Consider the following 17,694-nt stretch of genomic DNA (forward strand, 5'->3'; position numbering starts at 1 on the left):
TTTCTGTGGACTATGATCACAGGCACACGGACTGAACTCCTGTTGCAAGAGTTTAAGTGAAATATAATTCACAGCACGTTTCTTCTAAAGACTCAAAGACTTGCTTAAGCTTCATTTACTGATAGCTTCTTCAGGAAAGGTACAGATAACGTACACTTCATCGTAACACAGGAAAGCTGCATGAAATTTAAATATGGTATTTCATAACCAATATAAAGAAATGTGACATAGCTATAATTCTTCAGTCTATCAACATGCACAAGATCCAAGTTCAATGCCTGTCTAAATCACTGTGAAAACTGGACTATAAAATATACATTTTAAGGTTACTTTAGCCTATCAGTATTGATCCTGCTCATACCTCACTCTGCATGAGCTGGGATTCCTTTGCAGTGAGGTATGTTGGAGTTTCGAAGTCCAGCATAGGTTTTCCTTTCTCCTTCTCATATTTTTCTTTGTATTTCACCTGAGAAAAAAAGAATAAAGTTACCCTCCTAAATAATCAAAGAATTAATTCATCGACTAGTATATGCCTACTTGGGTCAACAGATGAATGTCTAATACTGTTTTACCTTCCTGAAATTCATATTATTGACCATCAAATGAAAAATCAATGGTCAGGCTTGCAGCATAATGTGTATGGCCTAAAATTCTACCAATATATTTCCTGTTGTGGAGAATAAGCAGTGTCAGTTCAGATTTGAAGTTACTGATCACAAGAAGTAAAGTGGGCAGCTGTAAAAATCAAACTTAGAAGCACTTGGACCGAGCTCAGCCAGTTCCAGCTTAGGGGACTGCAGGGCTTGGAAAGACGCCGTTTAGTGACTTGCTAACTAATTCTGTGCCTGGGTGTCCAGGAAGTCAAATGTCCACAATTATGAAGACATTTTGCTTCAAGTTACAGTATCCAGCCTTTAGGGCATTAATTTTCAGACTGCTGCATGAGATAATATTATGTTTATGGCTGACAGGGGTCCTGAGCTCAAACTGGAGCAAAAAGTATTGACTAACCACAAACTGATTCACAACCATTTCCTTAGAGTCCTTTGCTATGTAACATTTTGTTCTTCCTTGCCATGCAGCAGAACAGTAACTATGGCCCTTCATGGTCTCACAGTAATTTCCCTCTTGCTTTACAGTCAACTGACTTCACAGTAAATAAATATGTGGAATACAGAGGATTAGAGACCAAATCAGAGGATGATTTCCTCTGGAGTGATTCACCACTTGCTGTGTTCCAGAGGAAAAACGTCAGATACATTTAGTAACAGCAGGTATTGTTTTGGTTCAAGCAATTTTGGATGCAGAAAAAGAACGGCAGAGCTCTCCTCTCTATCACTTGAGGCTAGAATGGATAAAGCAATTGAAAATATACTGTCAGCAACAACCCTGCTTCTTTCAGTTCCCAGTTTCTGTGATTACCAGGTCCTTTTTCTGCAGAAGAAATCATCCTGGTAAATGCATTATACTGTGTAAAAGATCCAGATACAACCGACTGCAGAACCGCTGAGGCTGGTACTCAGTGAGTGGGGTTAAGGAGAAACGCGTGACCAACTTACGTGGCTCTGTAGTTCTGATGCCTCCCTTAGATGAACCTGTTCAAGATTATCTGGCACCACATGGTAGTGACCCTTACTCTTCTCATATTGCTTCTTGTACTGGTACTGAAGGGAAGGTGTCAAAAATCATCTCAATTAAAAAAAAAATCCCTCAGCAAATTTACTTCTTAGGTCCAATCAAAGCAACACTTCAATGGAATCAAAGAGAAATTAGAAATACAAAAAGCAAAACAAAACCAAGAAGTTCAAGTGTCAGTAGCAGATATCACTTCTAAAGATGTGCTGAACAGTTATCTTGTCTTTGACCGTTTTGATTGCAACAAAGACTGTTTTCAAAATCATGATTGAAAAAAGAAAGAGAAGAAGAAAAAAGAAAAGACAGTGGATAAATGAAAAGGCTTTTCTCAGTAAAATTGTCAGGTATTTTGTTAAGCAGAATTCTGTACATCTACAACAGGGAGATGTTAAACATAAATATGAAATTAAAAAAGACAAAAATAAAAATTTTAAATATGGTAAGCAGTAAAGAAAAAGGTAAAAAAAGAAGAACATAGTATTTGTTAGTGTGATGCAATCAGTAAAAACTTCATGAAGAATAAATCCACTAAAATTTTTTTAGAGGATTTAAAATATTAGCAGTTCTACAGCTAATAAAGATTTCACTTCCCAGAGGACAAATGTGGCCAAGTCACTAGTTAAGGAGGAAGAAATCTTTAGGAAGCAGAGGAAGAGATCACTACCAGGTGCTGGCCCGTGAACAAGGGCACAGGGAGCGATGGTTACAGAACTGGTTAGAGAGATGGGGTCAGAACGGATCAGTAGTCATGGGAAACTGATGGGGCGGGGGCTGAGTTAAGGAGCTTACGGCACTGGCGAGCTGGCTGGTGCTCAGCACGTGGTTCATGATCAGCGACTCCTTCATGTCTGTCACGGGCTTATGGAGTTTCTTTAAATCTGCCTTGTATTTCACCTGCAGGGAAGAAAGGACGAACAACATCAGAAAAGGTGACTGCTAAAATCCCCCATGATCTTGAATGCACTAATGACATAAAGGAGGTCTTTGTTAAAGAAATGTGACACTTTTGATTTCCCCAGAGGACAACCAGAAGCAAACATACCTCACTGGCCATGTTGTGAGCATCTTTCATGGTCTTGTAGATTTTAGCCTCCTTTAAATCATACTTTGGCTTTTTACCCTTCTCTTTGGAAAAGTTCTCCTTGTATTTCACCTAAATTAAAAAACAACCATGTATTACAACTGTTCTTGAGTACTCACCTGTTTGGCTGCAGAAGGCAAAGAGACTATCGATGCTGATGGTGAGCAGAATGAAAATGCAGTAACTTGAAGGCATCCACTGGTATAAAGGTTATTTTAAAGATGATGACGTGGAAAGAAAATCTACATCTGTATTTACAAAATAGCACTTGCGATTTTTTCATTCACCACATAGCTTACATTTCCTTATTGTAAAAACCAACAGACAGAGCTAAGAGAAGTTTGTTGACAAACAATGGCTAAATTCTGACTCGTGGCGATGAAGGATTTTTCATTTGATAGATAAAATATACCCTAATCCACAGAGACAGAAACTGACACAAGAATAAAGAGCATTTGAAAGAACTTGTGATGTTCTTCTTGAAGAAATATGAGCTTTAAAAACTACCTCAAGACACCCAAGCACTGAAGATGGCGATATCTATACACACATATTGTCCCGTATAACTCGGAGGTGAAGCAGCTTGTTAATGATCACAAACAGATAGTGATGCAATTAATTACTAGGAATTAGATTCCGCAAGAGGCTTAGTAACACTTCCAAAGCACATTTTAGCATCAGCACAGTAAACCCCAGCGATGTAAACCATAATACTGCAGCAGAGCCAGCCTGAAGGCTCAGAAATGTTGACAGGAATGAGAGTTTTGCTAATGACTTAAACGAGGGCAAGTCCTTCATCCATCGTACCTGTCCCATCCCACTGCTACAGCTAAAGGCTGATTCCTCACTAGGTCTTGTGAAATTACAAAAGGAAAACTTCCATTAAGAATACTTTGGTTTTATTACTTTTTTTGCTATCAGAGATGCACAAAATTGTTTCAGAAGAGTTACTGAAGAGTGCAAGAAAAACTCAATATGTTAAAGATTAAGTTCCGGCTTATCTAAAGGGATCCCATAGTCAGTCTGTGTGCTCATCACCATTAGAGTACACCAGCAGAAACATTGTGGGGATTTGCTGTGCCTTCCCTGGAGCAGTGTTCTTCTGCCCGGGCTGGAAAGAAGCCAGGCAACATTTCTTTCTCTTTCCCAATCCACATTTCCTACTTTTCTTACGCTAAATAAGCTGCGAGCTGCCAACCATGCTCCAAAGAACTGAACAGTCATCCATGGTTTTCTGAAAGAATTTGATCTTGCTCAGGACCAAGATCATACTGCTAAAAATATGCAGAAAATATAAGACTATGGCTGATGAGGAAAAAGGATCAACGGTTCTTCAGAAAAATAACCCTGATCTCCCAAGCAATATATATATATATATATATGAATATTGAAATGAAAGAAATAAATACTGAAGAACTGACAATGAAGTTGAGGAACAGCTGACTCACGCTAGAGGTTTTTACGACAATTATAGAAATGCAAACAAATAATCCCATATTAGTGAAAAATAAAGAGAACTGAATGCAGAATTGAAGCACATTCCACAATCACATTTTACATTTGAATTCATCACAATGTTCCTGTCCATACAGCCCCATACAGTTCATGCTGGATACCACTGTTGCTCTTTTGCTTTGCAAAATACATTCAGCTAAAACGCACAGTGAAACAGGCACATCCACAAGTCACACGGCTGCTCCAAGAAAACAAAGAATATTCACATTTTTGACAGAAAGGAATCAGCGCTGCCTCTGACATCACAAAAATTAAAATCAAGCAGAAGTACACTAGAATGCGTTAAGATTTGCAAGCTGTGCAACAGACGAACAGGATCAGACCATCATGCCAAGGAGTTCGCTTTTAAGCTCAGAAGAAACGTTACTGGAAGATCTACGCAAAATCAAAGCAAGCATGACAAACAGGCAAGTGACAAACAAACAGGGCATAACGCTTCAGCAAGAAGAAGTTTATAAGAAGAAATGTCTAAGAGAACAAAAAAAAGTTAAAGACTTTGTCAACTATTCTTTGCTCCATTACTGTGTCTACAAGAGTTCATTTTCTCTCGGGACCAAAAGAATCTCATCAAAGCACGTTTATAAGACTAGGAGGAGAACTGGCACCGGAGCAAAAACATGGAAAGGAAGATCTTGTCACTGACGGCAATAAACACAATTCCTTCTTTTTCTTGTAGCTCAATTGTTCAGTTTAAGAATCCTTAGTTCTACTGCAAAGATTCTTGTTTCTCCTGCCAAACACAGTGGCTGACGTTCAAACATGCGACAGGTACGTGCAGCAGTCACAGCTACACACGGAAAAAGCCCCATCCTCCTTTTTTTCATTTGGAAATACATGTGCAAACTGCAGTGGCACAGATGTGTCTGCCGCCACTTCACAAACCGCTGTGCAGCCAGGGTGCTTCTGTTTTCCAAAGGTTTGGAGGTGGCAAGATGAGGTTTCAGGGACATGGTTTAGCGGCGGACTTGACAGTGTTAACAGTTGGACTTGATAATCTTAAAGGTCATTTCCAACCAAAATGATTTTATGATTCTATCATTCAAAGAAATATAAGAAATGATGCGGCCTCAGGTCACTACAGGGTTCGCTCCTCAGAGGCTTTGGGGCAGATTCACTCACAGGCGATGTTTCCATGATGCACAGCACAATGGTAACACAAGAGTTTAAATGGAGGTTTGAAGTTTGAAATAAAGTTAAAATGAAGTTCTATATGGTATTACTGCGCTGAAAATTACCAGCACCATTGTTTGGGTTTGTCATACACACCTATTTACTTTTCTTGCACAGTTTCAGGAAAAACAGCTCAAGCCTATATGTCTGGGTTTAGGTTTTTGGGGTGACAAAGGTGAGTTTTCACATCACATGAGTGCACCAGAAACTTCCATTAAAAACACTGGAAGCTCCAAAACTATTATGAAGGGTGTAATAATGTTTCAAGCTCCATGTGGTGTTTCTGAACCAAATTTCGCACCCGCAGAATTCCCGTGCACTGTCTTTCCAGAGGAAAAAAAGAAGGTGACATCTAACCGAGCAGTCTCACAATTTTGCTACATTCAACACCTTGGACACAAAAAGATCCAGCGCAACTGGTGCATCATAAACACTTTAACAGCTCAGGATTGCAAGATAATATGCAAGCAAGAGACAGATGCATAAAAATGGCATTCCCAGATGTGTCACTTCAAATAATCTTACATGACTACTTAGCATATTAGCTTTCTTAAAGGTTCTCATCCATGGGGTATCATAAGACGCGGCTCCGTGCCCTCTCATATGGCGTTTGAGGTATTCTGCCTATAAGGCGCAGCAAGAAAGTGAGATCAGAAACGCAAACAGTGACAGGATTAAAGCATGAAGGGGGGAGAAAGAACCAGGCTGAACTGAGCTCCTGGCACAACAAAACTGTCACAGAAAAGAGCGAGCATGTGCTTCAGGCTAATTGGAGAACATGGTCATTGTATAAAACTAAGCAAACTTCTATCAATAAAGCATATTAACTTCAAAATAGAAGGTTCTTTTACAGGCACAAAGTAGAAAGAAAGTGGCTGAAAGAAACTGAATGTCCATCTCGTAAGGGATGGATAATCAGAGTCAGGTAAAACTCCACTTTCTTTTAAAGCCCATACCTAGAAAAGCTAAAAAAAGAGCACATGGCTAACACTTCAGCCTTAGGAATTCAAAGATCTTTTCATGGCATCACTTTAAGGAAATTCTATACCTCCATTAGTAAGTCAGTAGAAAAGTTCATTTAACAAAGAAATACGTTGTATCAGGATTTAATTTTTACTTTAACACGCTCCTTTTAAACTATTCCCTTATCCCCTAATCTAGAAATCATTTCAGTTACAATATAAGTTAATATCATGTCTCATTTCTTGCACTTCTTCAAAGTTTCACAAACTTTTTCTTGTTACCTGGCTCGTGAGCTTGGACACCTCCTTGGCCAGTTCAATATCGGGCCGCCCCAGCATGCTAACGCCAATGCCAGCTTCTCCGCGCTTTTTATATTCAATCTAGCAAAGGAAAAACAAGTACAGTTTAGTAGTGATGACACTCCATTTTAATTATCGTCCTGACACTGCTTTTAATAGTATGATTATCTGCTAAATAATGATAGAGAAGATTTAAAAACCACTTACATCACTAATTAACTTAGCAGCCTGAGTTGCTTTCTTAATATCTGGTCGATCTGCTATAGGTGTGTAGTGGAGCTTTGACTTGGCGTCTTTCTTGTATTCAACCTAAACCGCGACGATAGACAGAGGAAAGAAAATCGCTGATGTTTGTTAATGAGGAATACACCCGGTAAGGACACAGCAATGGTGCTGGGAATGTGCATGGGATTTTCTTAAAAAATATTTTCACAAGGAACACATTTGGGAATCTGTTTTTGCAAGTTATCTACAAATGAAGAAATAAACATGTGCAAATCTGTATTTGAAGGAACAGAAACAAATATTAGATGTGATTTGCACTAGAATACTTTAAATCCTACCATGTTATAAAGTAGATATATGATTTTTTAAATTCAGTGCAATTTCGCACATCTACTTTTCAGAATCACACCTGAACATCGAGGCTGGGAAGAAATCCAAAAGTATATGAACTTTTGGTTTGGGCCAGCTGACTTTGGTCGAATTTGCTTACACAAGCTACTTAATTTATGAAAAGACAAGACAAACTTACTGTACTCTGCTTTTTAGCAACTTCCATGGCATGTTTCACTTCAGGAGGCTCCAGCATGACGGAATAATTAGACTTGCCTTTCTCCTTCACAAACTTCTTTTTATAGTTTGTCTGTTAAGAGCAAAAAGGGTCATGTGTGACTTTTTAATTTCACGTAGAGGTAAATTCTACTGGAATTGGAAAGAAGCTCACTGGAACTGTTAAGACCGATAAAATGCACTCTCCTCAGACTCAAGATGTACAGTCCCCAGCTTGTTTGTCATAACTCACACTTTAGATTACAAGATCTTGCTATTTGGAGATAATGATTTGTGTTTAAACTGTGCTATGAAAAGTCAAGTCTGTATTAAGGGCACCCGTTAGCACTCCATCCTGGTGCTTTTCTCCAGAGTATTTCAACAGTTTCCCAATAAAATGCATTTAGCTCTCCGTTAAAGTCTCGTTCTGGTAGGAATTAACGTTTTTGGACTCCTTGTGCATTTTACGATGAGACTCTAAATGTGTGGCATGTATACTAAAACATGCATAAGTCTAATGAGTTAAAGACAGCAGGTAATAACCTCACCATAAACGGTTATCACACTGCTTACTTACCTCGCTGACATGCTTGGTCACCTCTTTCACATGAGCGGTGTCCCGTGTCTCGGGCAGGGTTGTGTAAGAGCCACGCGGAAGCTGCTTCTTGCTCTGTTCTTTGTATTTGTTCTGAAAGCACAGAATAAAAACAGGTAAAAACCAGCAATGCAAGGCCCGCTCCTCCCCTCACACCCCCGTATTAAAGGGATGTACTTAAAATGAACAAAGAACTGTCAGCTGTCCTACCTCAGATACAAGGGAGCTGACAGTCTTAGCCAGGAGGATCTGAGGTGTATCTGGAACAACATGGTACGTTCCTCGGGCTTTGTTGTGCTTCTCTTTGTATTTTACCTGGCAGGAAAAAAGAGATCATTTTAAGCAATATGTGCCTCGTCTCGTGGCAGTTTCAAAATAAATTAATACAGTTGCGACTTCTTGTTAGTGCAAAAGTGACAATTAAAAGGTCAAATTTATTCAGATTTTTCCGATTTGTTAATGCAATAAACAAGCCAAATCAATGATGAAGTGAGACTGGGAACAACTTTTCAAAGCTTCATTCTTAATCCAATCCTACTTCAAAAAATGTAGTTTATATAGTAATTACAGTTCTAGAAAAAACGGAGTGTTCAAGCACTTACATCGCTCGCCAAGATGGCATTATTTAAAGCCAACACTGTGTTTTTATCGTCTGTGACAGAGAGCTTGCATCCCTTCAGGAACTCCCGGTCTAGTTTGTATTCATACTGCAGGAAGAAAGAATAAGAGAGTCTCAAATCTTCTACTTTTTTAAAATTCTGAATGTGAGGATGTGGGGAAAGGAGCATTCGGTTTGTTCGGATTTCCTTACATCGCTCTGTTGCAGAGATGACTTGGCTGCTTGAACAAAGTCAGGCCTATCAGCAATCCAGTTCCAGCGAGCCTTGGTGGCTTCATACTTCTTCTTGTAATCCAGCTGTTTGTAGTGAAACACCAAGAAAAAGAAGTTATTTGGAAGTGGTGTGCTTTACACATGACATTCATACAGATGCACATTCTCTTTCTGTCTGGACCAATTAAAGAGAGAAGGGGTAAGAAAGTGCATCTACATCAGACCAGGGCTTTCCTCTGAGTCATGTACAACCCTTTTACTTGAGTTTTGCCACTGCTGGGTGGAGAGAGGACTATGAAGGACCGAGAAGATGTCACGACTTAGAAGAAAGTATCATATTACTTTCAATTTCTTGCCTATTGAAGTGGATGTTGGGCCACGAATAACAGAAAGCACAGGAGAGCTCCCCATGAAGTGCTTTGTCCACAAGAGCATCAGCACAGGGAATTTCTGGGACATGATGTCTCTGCCAGGAAAACAGAGGGGGACTAGAACAGAAGGTGTGTGACATACAAGGAACCTCAAGTGACCTCAAGGACAACTTGCAAAAGTAAGCACTTTGAAAGATGAATATGAAAGAAATTAACATGTATTTTATCCAAGCAGCATAAGAATTAGAAGTTATGTCCAAGCTCAAAAAATATCAACGGAACTGAAAATAATTTTTCGGGGTCATCATTGCCAGTCCCAAACACTATCCACAATAAAATTAAAGTATTAGTAAAACCGAACTCACATTGCTGTTCAGCTTGTAAGCATGCCTTGGAGTCTTAATGTGAACTGAATCCGCTACAACATTGCAGTGAGACTTATTCCTCTCATACACTTCTTTGTATTTCAGCTAAAGAAAGACAAACATAAAAAATGTTTACACAGACAATATCATTTCCAACAACAAAAGCATCAAAATAAGAAAAACATAATATTAAAAATTGCTCCTGTCAAGATAAAAATCTTAATGGGAGAAAAAGAAATTGTATCACTACAACACAAGCAACCATCTGCCTGAAAGAAGGGCCCTTCTCAGCAGCAGAGCTCTCTGAACAGAAAATGTAGCAGGTATAACTCACCACAAAGCCCAGATTAAGGTTTAACAAAATGTACACACGAACCGTAAGTCTGCCTCTTTCTAGTTTTTTGCACCTAATAGAAATGCTTTAAAAAAACCTCCTCTTCTGATCAGCACATTCAGTGCTTTCTATACAGAACCTCAATTTCAGCACTCTATCTGGAACCGAAAGAATGTGCTTCAATTCACAGATCACTTTGGAACATCTTTGCTTCTTAATGATCATGTTAGTATCTGGATAATATAGTTATACTCCCGCCTCCGATTTATTCATTGTACAGATAATCCATATAGCAACTGAATGACTTTCATGCTACTTATTATCGTAGTATTATGCTGAGTTACAGAAGTGCTAGTACCCTCATTTTATTGTTGGGTATCTGGGAACAACAACACAAAGGTCAGAGAGAAAGCAGGAGGAATTAGGACTAGGACTCCTGAATCCTGTGATATTATTCTATCCACTTCGTCTTCCTCTCCCTGTCTTACTTTTAACCTTCCATTGCTCCATAATCAAAACACATATTTATTTCAGATCAGAATATTTACCTTACATATTCACAACATCCATATGAGGAATGAATAAGCACAATAATGTATTAAGTACTTCACATAAGGCTCCATAAAAGCAACCAGTCAATAGAGGAAAAATAAAACCAGAAACAAGCTCCCAAACCCACGTTTTCATTAAATATCAGTTGCAGCTCTCAGCTTTTATTACTAGTGAGGGCTGCTCTACCCCAGCAAAAGTGCTCCAAGAGCTACAGAACATTGCACAAATAAACTGCCTCAACTCTTTCATACTCCTTTGTGGTTTTTGGAAAAAGTATTAAATACATATGGAGCCTTACATGCAAAGAAAACCAATACACTCTGACAAGAAGCTATTTTTAATGACAGTGTTACAGATGAGTTAAAAATATTGCATATCGCAGAATTACTTACGTCACTTATTCTGTCCTTGACCTTGCGCACGTGCAGTAACATCGGTGTGTCGTGGATTGTAGTATAGCCTTTAGGCTTCGCTTTGTTATACTCCAACTTGTAAATAATCTGAAGAAATAAATAAGATATTATATTATTTCTTGATATTATTAGTGTCAATTGAAAAAAAAAAATAAAGACAAGAAGCATTGTGTAACAGAGTACTGAAAATGCCATGTTCTTCATTATCGCACTTACGTCACTGATCTGTTTGTTGACTTTGGTGGTCCTTAAGTATTCTGGAGTATCCACAACTGTAGTATACTTGTCTTTCTTCTTTTCATAGTCCTTTTTGTACTGAACCTGGTGGTTGGGGAAGAGCGAGTGTTAAGCACACAAACCACCACAGCACAGCTTCAGGAAGCACACCTGAAACTGCAAAATCCTTCCCCCCAAGCCAAGGAAAGCTGAACATGCACAATGTGCTAAACTTCGCAAACTTTATTAGCCTCACAGGCTGTCTATCTATTTGTGTGATTAATTTTACATGTATTTTATTGAGTGCAAAAGCCTCGCTTCTATCCTAAATCTCCAAGATTGAGCTAAAAAAGCAATCTCGGCAGATCAGTTTTTTTAATATTCATAACTGGACAGCATCTAATTTTTAAATATTAATCAGAAAATGCAAAACATGGTACACCATGGAAGATAAAAACATCCAGTGAATGTATCATAATGTCAGGCTGCTTTAAAGGCTTTGATAGCGGAATTTGTATCTTGGGACTCTAAACCTGTTTTCAGAGAATTCAGTGAGAACAGCAGGTCCAGCGTCACCAGCAGCGTGAGCAGCAGGTCCAGGGAGGTGATTCTGCCCCTCTGCTCATCCCTGCCGAGACCCCACCGGGAGTTCTGTGCTCAGCTCCGGGGCCACACACAATAGATATGAGGAAGAAATTGTTGCCCTGAGGGTGGTGAGAGCCTGGCCCAGGTTGGCCAGAGAGGTGGTGGCTGAACCATCCCTGGAGACATCCCAGGCCAGGCTGGACGGGGCTCTGAGCAACCTGAGCTGGTGCAGATGTCCCTGCTCATGGCAGGGGGGGCACTGGGGGAGCTGGGAAGTTCCCTCCAACCCAAACCATTCTCTGATTCTATTGTATGATTCTATGATTGTAGACAGCCTGAGGGCAGGTGGAAAAGGTTAGAACACATTTAAAAAAATAACTTCCATGCGCTATCCTGTATCAGAAAATAAAACCATGCTTTTGAAACAGGACTACGATGGACAAAATATAAAAAATTACATAAAAACAACAAATGATAACATGAAGTCAACTTAGATGAACATGCAGGTCAGGCAGACTGTTATTTTTTTTTCCTCAAACATACTCAAACTTACGTGAAAGGAGTTTTTAATGAGATAATAGAAATCCATGAAAAAAATCGAACAAAAATGTCTAGTAAAGACCTTCAGTATCTTATTACTGAAGAACTTTATTAAGGACTGGCAAAAGGAGAGAGTATTTTTTTAAATAAACTGTGTTATGTGACTGCATGAGGATCGCTTTGCCTGGCTTAAAAGCTGTAGGTAGAGAAATAAACTGATGAAAACAGGATTTACCACAGACCCAGGGACCTATATGATTTCTAAGAGCACCTAGAAGTGAGATGGGGCCGTGTTTGGTATCTAGGCACAATCTGACACCATTCTCAGGTGGAGCGGTAGATAAACGTTGTCACCTACTTGCCATATTACTTCATCATGTTCACACTGCATTAAGGGACTTGCATTAGGAGGAGGGTCACTCCAAGAAATGGTGGCAGAATGAGAATTTGGTTGGGAAAATCAGGAATGGCTACCATACAATATCTTAAATTTATGGAAAATTGCTCTTTATGTATGTGAGATATTACATAGAAGTATAAATAACCATTATGTATAATGAAAGGAGAAAATGGAGGCAAGATCAGCCTGAGCTGAGTGAAGCCCAAGTTACAGTAAATATTGTTTCAGATAATCTGCAAAAATATTTTATCATAGCCAGCATTAAGCACAATGGCATTAAGTATTAGAAGTCCAAGCAGCTAGTTTGTATGTATATATATAGTTGCATATATAATGTCTCCTACAGCAGCAGTTCTTCATATTACCTGGCTCCACATGTATGTGTTGTAGAGTGCTGTCAGCATATCTGGCCTCTGAATCTCATTACATCCATGTTGCAGGAGCATCTTGGCAAAGGATTTATATTGTTTCTGTTCATGCAAATGGCAACGAAGCACAAAAGAGACTTGTGAACACCATAAACAACACCACAGCTCTAGATCCCAGACTCTTTAGAGAGTGGAGAGATTTAGGCAAGGTACTATATGTATTCATTGAGATGTGCATACAACTTACATCTACATAATTAAGAACGTCAAGAGGATGTATTAAAAGATTTGCATACAATCGCATTAAGGAAACTGGGAAAATAATATTTTTGGAGATAAGAGTAAATTATAGATTACAGTGAGGGCACTCAAAAGCCAGATATGTCACTGTTTTATCTAGAAATAAGGAAGAAGATAATGTTTGTAAGTCATTGAAAGAGAGGTAATATAAAATAAATGCATGATACACCATGCATTTTTTAAAACCTCTCCAATGACTACAAGACGCATTAGATTTCTGATGTGAATTGATGCACAATATATGAAAGTACATACAGTAGAGATCCGCTCACTCAAAAAGTCATAATTCTTTTTGGGTGGCAAAACAAAGACCATCTGATCAACTGAACTAAAACATCATGACATGACAGGTGAAACCTCTGACACCAGTAGCTACAGACGTTTCATGCAGATGGAGCAGCCGTGAGTGAACCAGGCACACTGGGGCAGCACCGCCCGGTGCCGCTACGGTACCTGACTGCTCAGTGTAGTCCCCCACTTGGCCAGGAGGGTCTTAGGATCATCCACAATTAGGCTGTACCTATCTTTGAGCTTCTCATAGGCAGCTTTATATAATTTCTGCTCAGAATAGCATCATACAGTGTAACAGATTAAGAGAGAGTGAAGACAGAGAGATCATAGTTCAAACCATTGAAACCTCTTTACACAGACTGTTTAAAGGCTGGGACTAAAGTTCATATCCAAAAGAAAAAAAATATATTATAAAAACCAAAAACAAAACCAACAACCACAGAGATAAATAGTATATGCATTTCTAAATTTCCACTGGAAGGCCTAATCTACAGTTTAAGGGTGCCTGTATTCTATCAATAAGCCATTTCATGACTTACTTTCTTGAGGAAAAATAACTGCAGAAGCAACTTTGTATGGAATTAGATTCTTGATTTGAGTACAAAGAGAACACTGAGATGCAAGGGTAAAATACAGTGTTACATTATCAGCAGACATTTTATAAGTAAAAACTGTAATCCCTCATCATAAAAGACATCACTTACATAACAGAAGAGATTTAGGCAAGTTCATTCCAATGTATGGAGCCCTCGTTGCTAAAATTTTACTAATTTATATTTATCATAATAAATTTATCCTTATTTGCTCTACAAAACAACAAGAAGACTGAATACTAATAACCTTCCATAACAAATTCTGGTTCACTGTCTATCAAATCAAATTAGAAATAACAGTCAATGGTACTGGAATGGTACTTGTTGTGAAACAGTTTCTCTTAGCTAGTACACAAAATACCCTCATACATTTACTGACAGGTAAACAATTTAACACAAATCTGGTGAAAAAGAATAAAATACCAAGATGTGAGAGTCTAACTACACGCTGCTTTAGTGAAAAGCATCAGTCTGGTGTCTGCCAACTCTAAGAATTCACCTACAAGGCCGGGCTTTTCAATGGGAGTGTCCTGTGGCTGTTCAGCACTACGCCTAGAAACTCCACGGATGATTTTAATCTTAAATCCAGGGATATTCATTAACTCCCTGTGCTACTATGCTGTGCACTACGGGAGAAAAGTAAGAAAAAGTAAGTAGCAGAGTAGGAGAATTCAAGGCAAAATATCAGAAATGAAACCGAGCTGGGATAACCTCGGACATGATACTGTCTTCCTAACACCCATCGAGTGTTTTTCAGTGTTTCAGGAAAGCAAATGTGACTCCCTCTATTTTTTTCACATGGCAATCAAAAATTGTCAGCATGTATTTACCAGTCAGCAAAAAAGTTGTTTCTTTGCAATGACGAAGTACTGGAATATGTCAGGATTTCACTTTTTAGGTACTGTAAACCTGTCCTGTCCCAATACTCTGAGAGACAGTAAGAACAATCTTGTCTTTCGTGATTTTGGTCTGACCTAAGACACCCTTAAGACTGAACATATTTTGATTTATTTACAATTTCCTAAGAAAGATCAACCTTCAACTCAATATTAACATACCTATGCTCACTACTTCAGTATGAGACTCTACAGAAACCTTACACTTACCTCATCCACCAGCTGAGTTGCATATCTATAGTGTTCGTTACTTGGAGAGTCAGCTACATACTTAAATTTAGACTTAGTCTTCTCAAATGACTCCTTGTACTTACACTAGAGAAAAACAAACACACACACACAAAAAACCATTTCAATGTTAACCTGAAGGAGGTTAAGGCAATAAAAACGTATGATTTTAGAAACAGTCTGCAGCAAAACCATGGTAGAATTATTGCATATCTACAAACAAAAAATAGCTGTATAGGTAGCAGTTTGCAGGATAGAACTATCACATCAAGAATGCAATGGAAATTTTTAATCTTCATAATTTTAAAGCCAGACTTCAAATCATTAGGAAGATTACCATGGAGCTGATAGCTTTGCAAGGAGCAGAGGCACTAAGAAGAACATAATTTTGCCTCTGTTTTCTTCTATAGTAAGAACTGAAGTTTTAGATACTCTAGGACAGAGTTCTGCCATGAGTTATTCCTTTCAATGGCTAGGTCAGAATTGCATTCTCCTGAGAAAAATGTACAATATAAGCAAATGTCAAAAAACCATTTAGCAACAATTCAGGCTGTTTTACTTACCCCACTGTAAAGCACCTTATTCTTTTCTGCCAGAGCAAAAGTTGGAGTATCCCACGCGTAACAGCCAAGGCCTCTAAGCCATTCTAAGTCTTCCTTGTATTTAACCTTTAGAAAAGAAGTAAAAAGATCCGGTGTTAAGCGGCACCAAGTGGCAGCTGATCAATGCTGAAACAGAACCTCAGCACAAGGTGCAGCAAACAGAGCTACACCCATTATTATTCCGCTGTAAAATAAATTACGCTTACACTTTTCTGATGGACTCAGATACCTAATCTATCATTAGCTGTCGGAGTCCCTGTGTGAATTAAAATCCATTTATTCTTGTACAAGTAAGGGTTTATTTCATGTGTACAGGTAGGTACAATTAAAGGTTATTACAGGGTGAATAACCAAATCTAAGCAAATGCAACTGAAGACTGTTCTGTTCATTTCAAAAGGATATGGGGTGCAATTTTAGCCATCTGATTTGCTCTGCAATTTCACAAGTCTGCCAGGTGACAATGTAAATCACTTCAAAAATTTGAGCTGCCTGCACTTTCTTAAGAAACTAGACTTGGTTTTCATTTTGGAAACCTACTTAGAACTTTCAGCCTCTCACATCCAGAACTATCGGAACTCACATCACTGATAGCATCTGTGACTGCGCGATGATGGAAATGCTCCGGGCGGTCTGGGATCGATCTCCAGATCCCTAACTGGCTCATGTAATTCTCCTTATATTTCACCTACAAAGAAAGTTGAACAAGGAAGTAAAACACCTTGAGAACAGAATACTCCAGAACATGCAGTTCCAGACATTCCTTGATCTGAAACAGTGGAAATGAGATTCACTTGCTTCCACCTTTGTAACAGCATAGGCAATCAAGCGTATCATCTTCCAGAGAAGGAAATAAATTAATATTTATAGCGCTGATCATATTTTTCTAATTATTTGACACACTTAAATGGAGTAATAGCATAAATGGTATATTCTAGGCTATTAAATGACAAAACCTAATTAGGAATTGAAATGTTGTATACATACACTGCTAATATCGTCGGTGACCTTGCGGTGATAGACAATATCCAAAGCATCTTTCACTGTGTGGTACTTGCCCTTGGTATTCTCAAAGGTTTCTTTGTAGCGTAACTGGTAAGAAATATAACACATAAAAGAATACATTACATTTATCTGTCAGGAATTGTTTTAGTTAAAATTCCTGCCTCTTAGGAATGACACCCAGGGATATGCTGCTGTCCAACATCCTCATGTAAGCCCTGAGGAATTTTAGGAAGCTGCAACTGCCTACAATTAATTGTAATTTGACTGAGACTTATGGAGAAAATTAGAGAGAAAGGGAGTTGGTACATCTAAAGCAACATTTCATCCTATTCACTTTCTGACTGAAGAAAAAGCATCCATGTATCACTGGACTACTCTCCAGAACACTGAAAGTGCCACTTTTGGCATAAAAAAACCTACTTATCCCTCTTCTGTGTCCTGATCTAGAAGAAAGACGGAAGATCATTCCACTGTTAAGAGAAAAACTTTCTCAGAGGAGAAATTCAGATGTGCAAAAGAACTGGGATGCTCCTTTGCAGTGTTTAAAAATCATTAAGAGAACAGTAGGACTAATCACTAGAACAAAGCTCCAGCCCAGCACACATCTGCTCAGGACACAATGTGCAAACACAGCCAAGATCTCAGGAAGGAGCAGAGGACCCTGAGCCACTGCCCTACATCACAAATCACCACTCAGCACTTGAAGGAAAAATGAATTTCACCTTAAAGCCTTAAGCTGTGCAGCAGCTTCGATAATTTTTCTCTCTAATCTACTT

At 38.7% G+C, this 17,694-nt stretch overlaps 1 protein-coding gene across 1 annotated transcript in view; it reads right to left on the reverse strand.

Annotated features, from left to right (window-relative positions):
* Window positions 1-17,694, reverse strand: part of NEB (nebulin) — a gene marked incomplete at both ends in the record, with an annotated part of 113,845 nt that overhangs the window by 18,943 nt on the left and 77,208 nt on the right. The window contains 20 exons of the mRNA XM_080347214.1: window positions 362-466; window positions 1,560-1,664; window positions 2,425-2,529; window positions 2,678-2,788; window positions 5,927-6,025; window positions 6,646-6,744; window positions 6,871-6,972; window positions 7,418-7,528; window positions 8,012-8,122; window positions 8,240-8,344; window positions 8,632-8,736; window positions 8,841-8,945; window positions 9,598-9,702; window positions 10,876-10,983; window positions 11,113-11,217; window positions 13,003-13,107; window positions 15,296-15,400; window positions 15,877-15,981; window positions 16,497-16,601; window positions 16,901-17,005. Of these exons, the coding sequence (XP_080203340.1) occupies window positions 362-466; window positions 1,560-1,664; window positions 2,425-2,529; window positions 2,678-2,788; window positions 5,927-6,025; window positions 6,646-6,744; window positions 6,871-6,972; window positions 7,418-7,528; window positions 8,012-8,122; window positions 8,240-8,344; window positions 8,632-8,736; window positions 8,841-8,945; window positions 9,598-9,702; window positions 10,876-10,983; window positions 11,113-11,217; window positions 13,003-13,107; window positions 15,296-15,400; window positions 15,877-15,981; window positions 16,497-16,601; window positions 16,901-17,005 (2,106 nt within the window). The remainder of the gene's footprint in view (window positions 1-361; window positions 467-1,559; window positions 1,665-2,424; window positions 2,530-2,677; window positions 2,789-5,926; window positions 6,026-6,645; window positions 6,745-6,870; window positions 6,973-7,417; window positions 7,529-8,011; window positions 8,123-8,239; window positions 8,345-8,631; window positions 8,737-8,840; window positions 8,946-9,597; window positions 9,703-10,875; window positions 10,984-11,112; window positions 11,218-13,002; window positions 13,108-15,295; window positions 15,401-15,876; window positions 15,982-16,496; window positions 16,602-16,900; window positions 17,006-17,694) is intronic.

The sequence above is a fragment of the Nesoenas mayeri genome (genome assembly GCF_963082525.1).
Source record: "Nesoenas mayeri genome assembly, chromosome: 6".
Lineage (NCBI taxonomy): Eukaryota > Metazoa > Chordata > Aves > Columbiformes > Columbidae > Nesoenas > Nesoenas mayeri.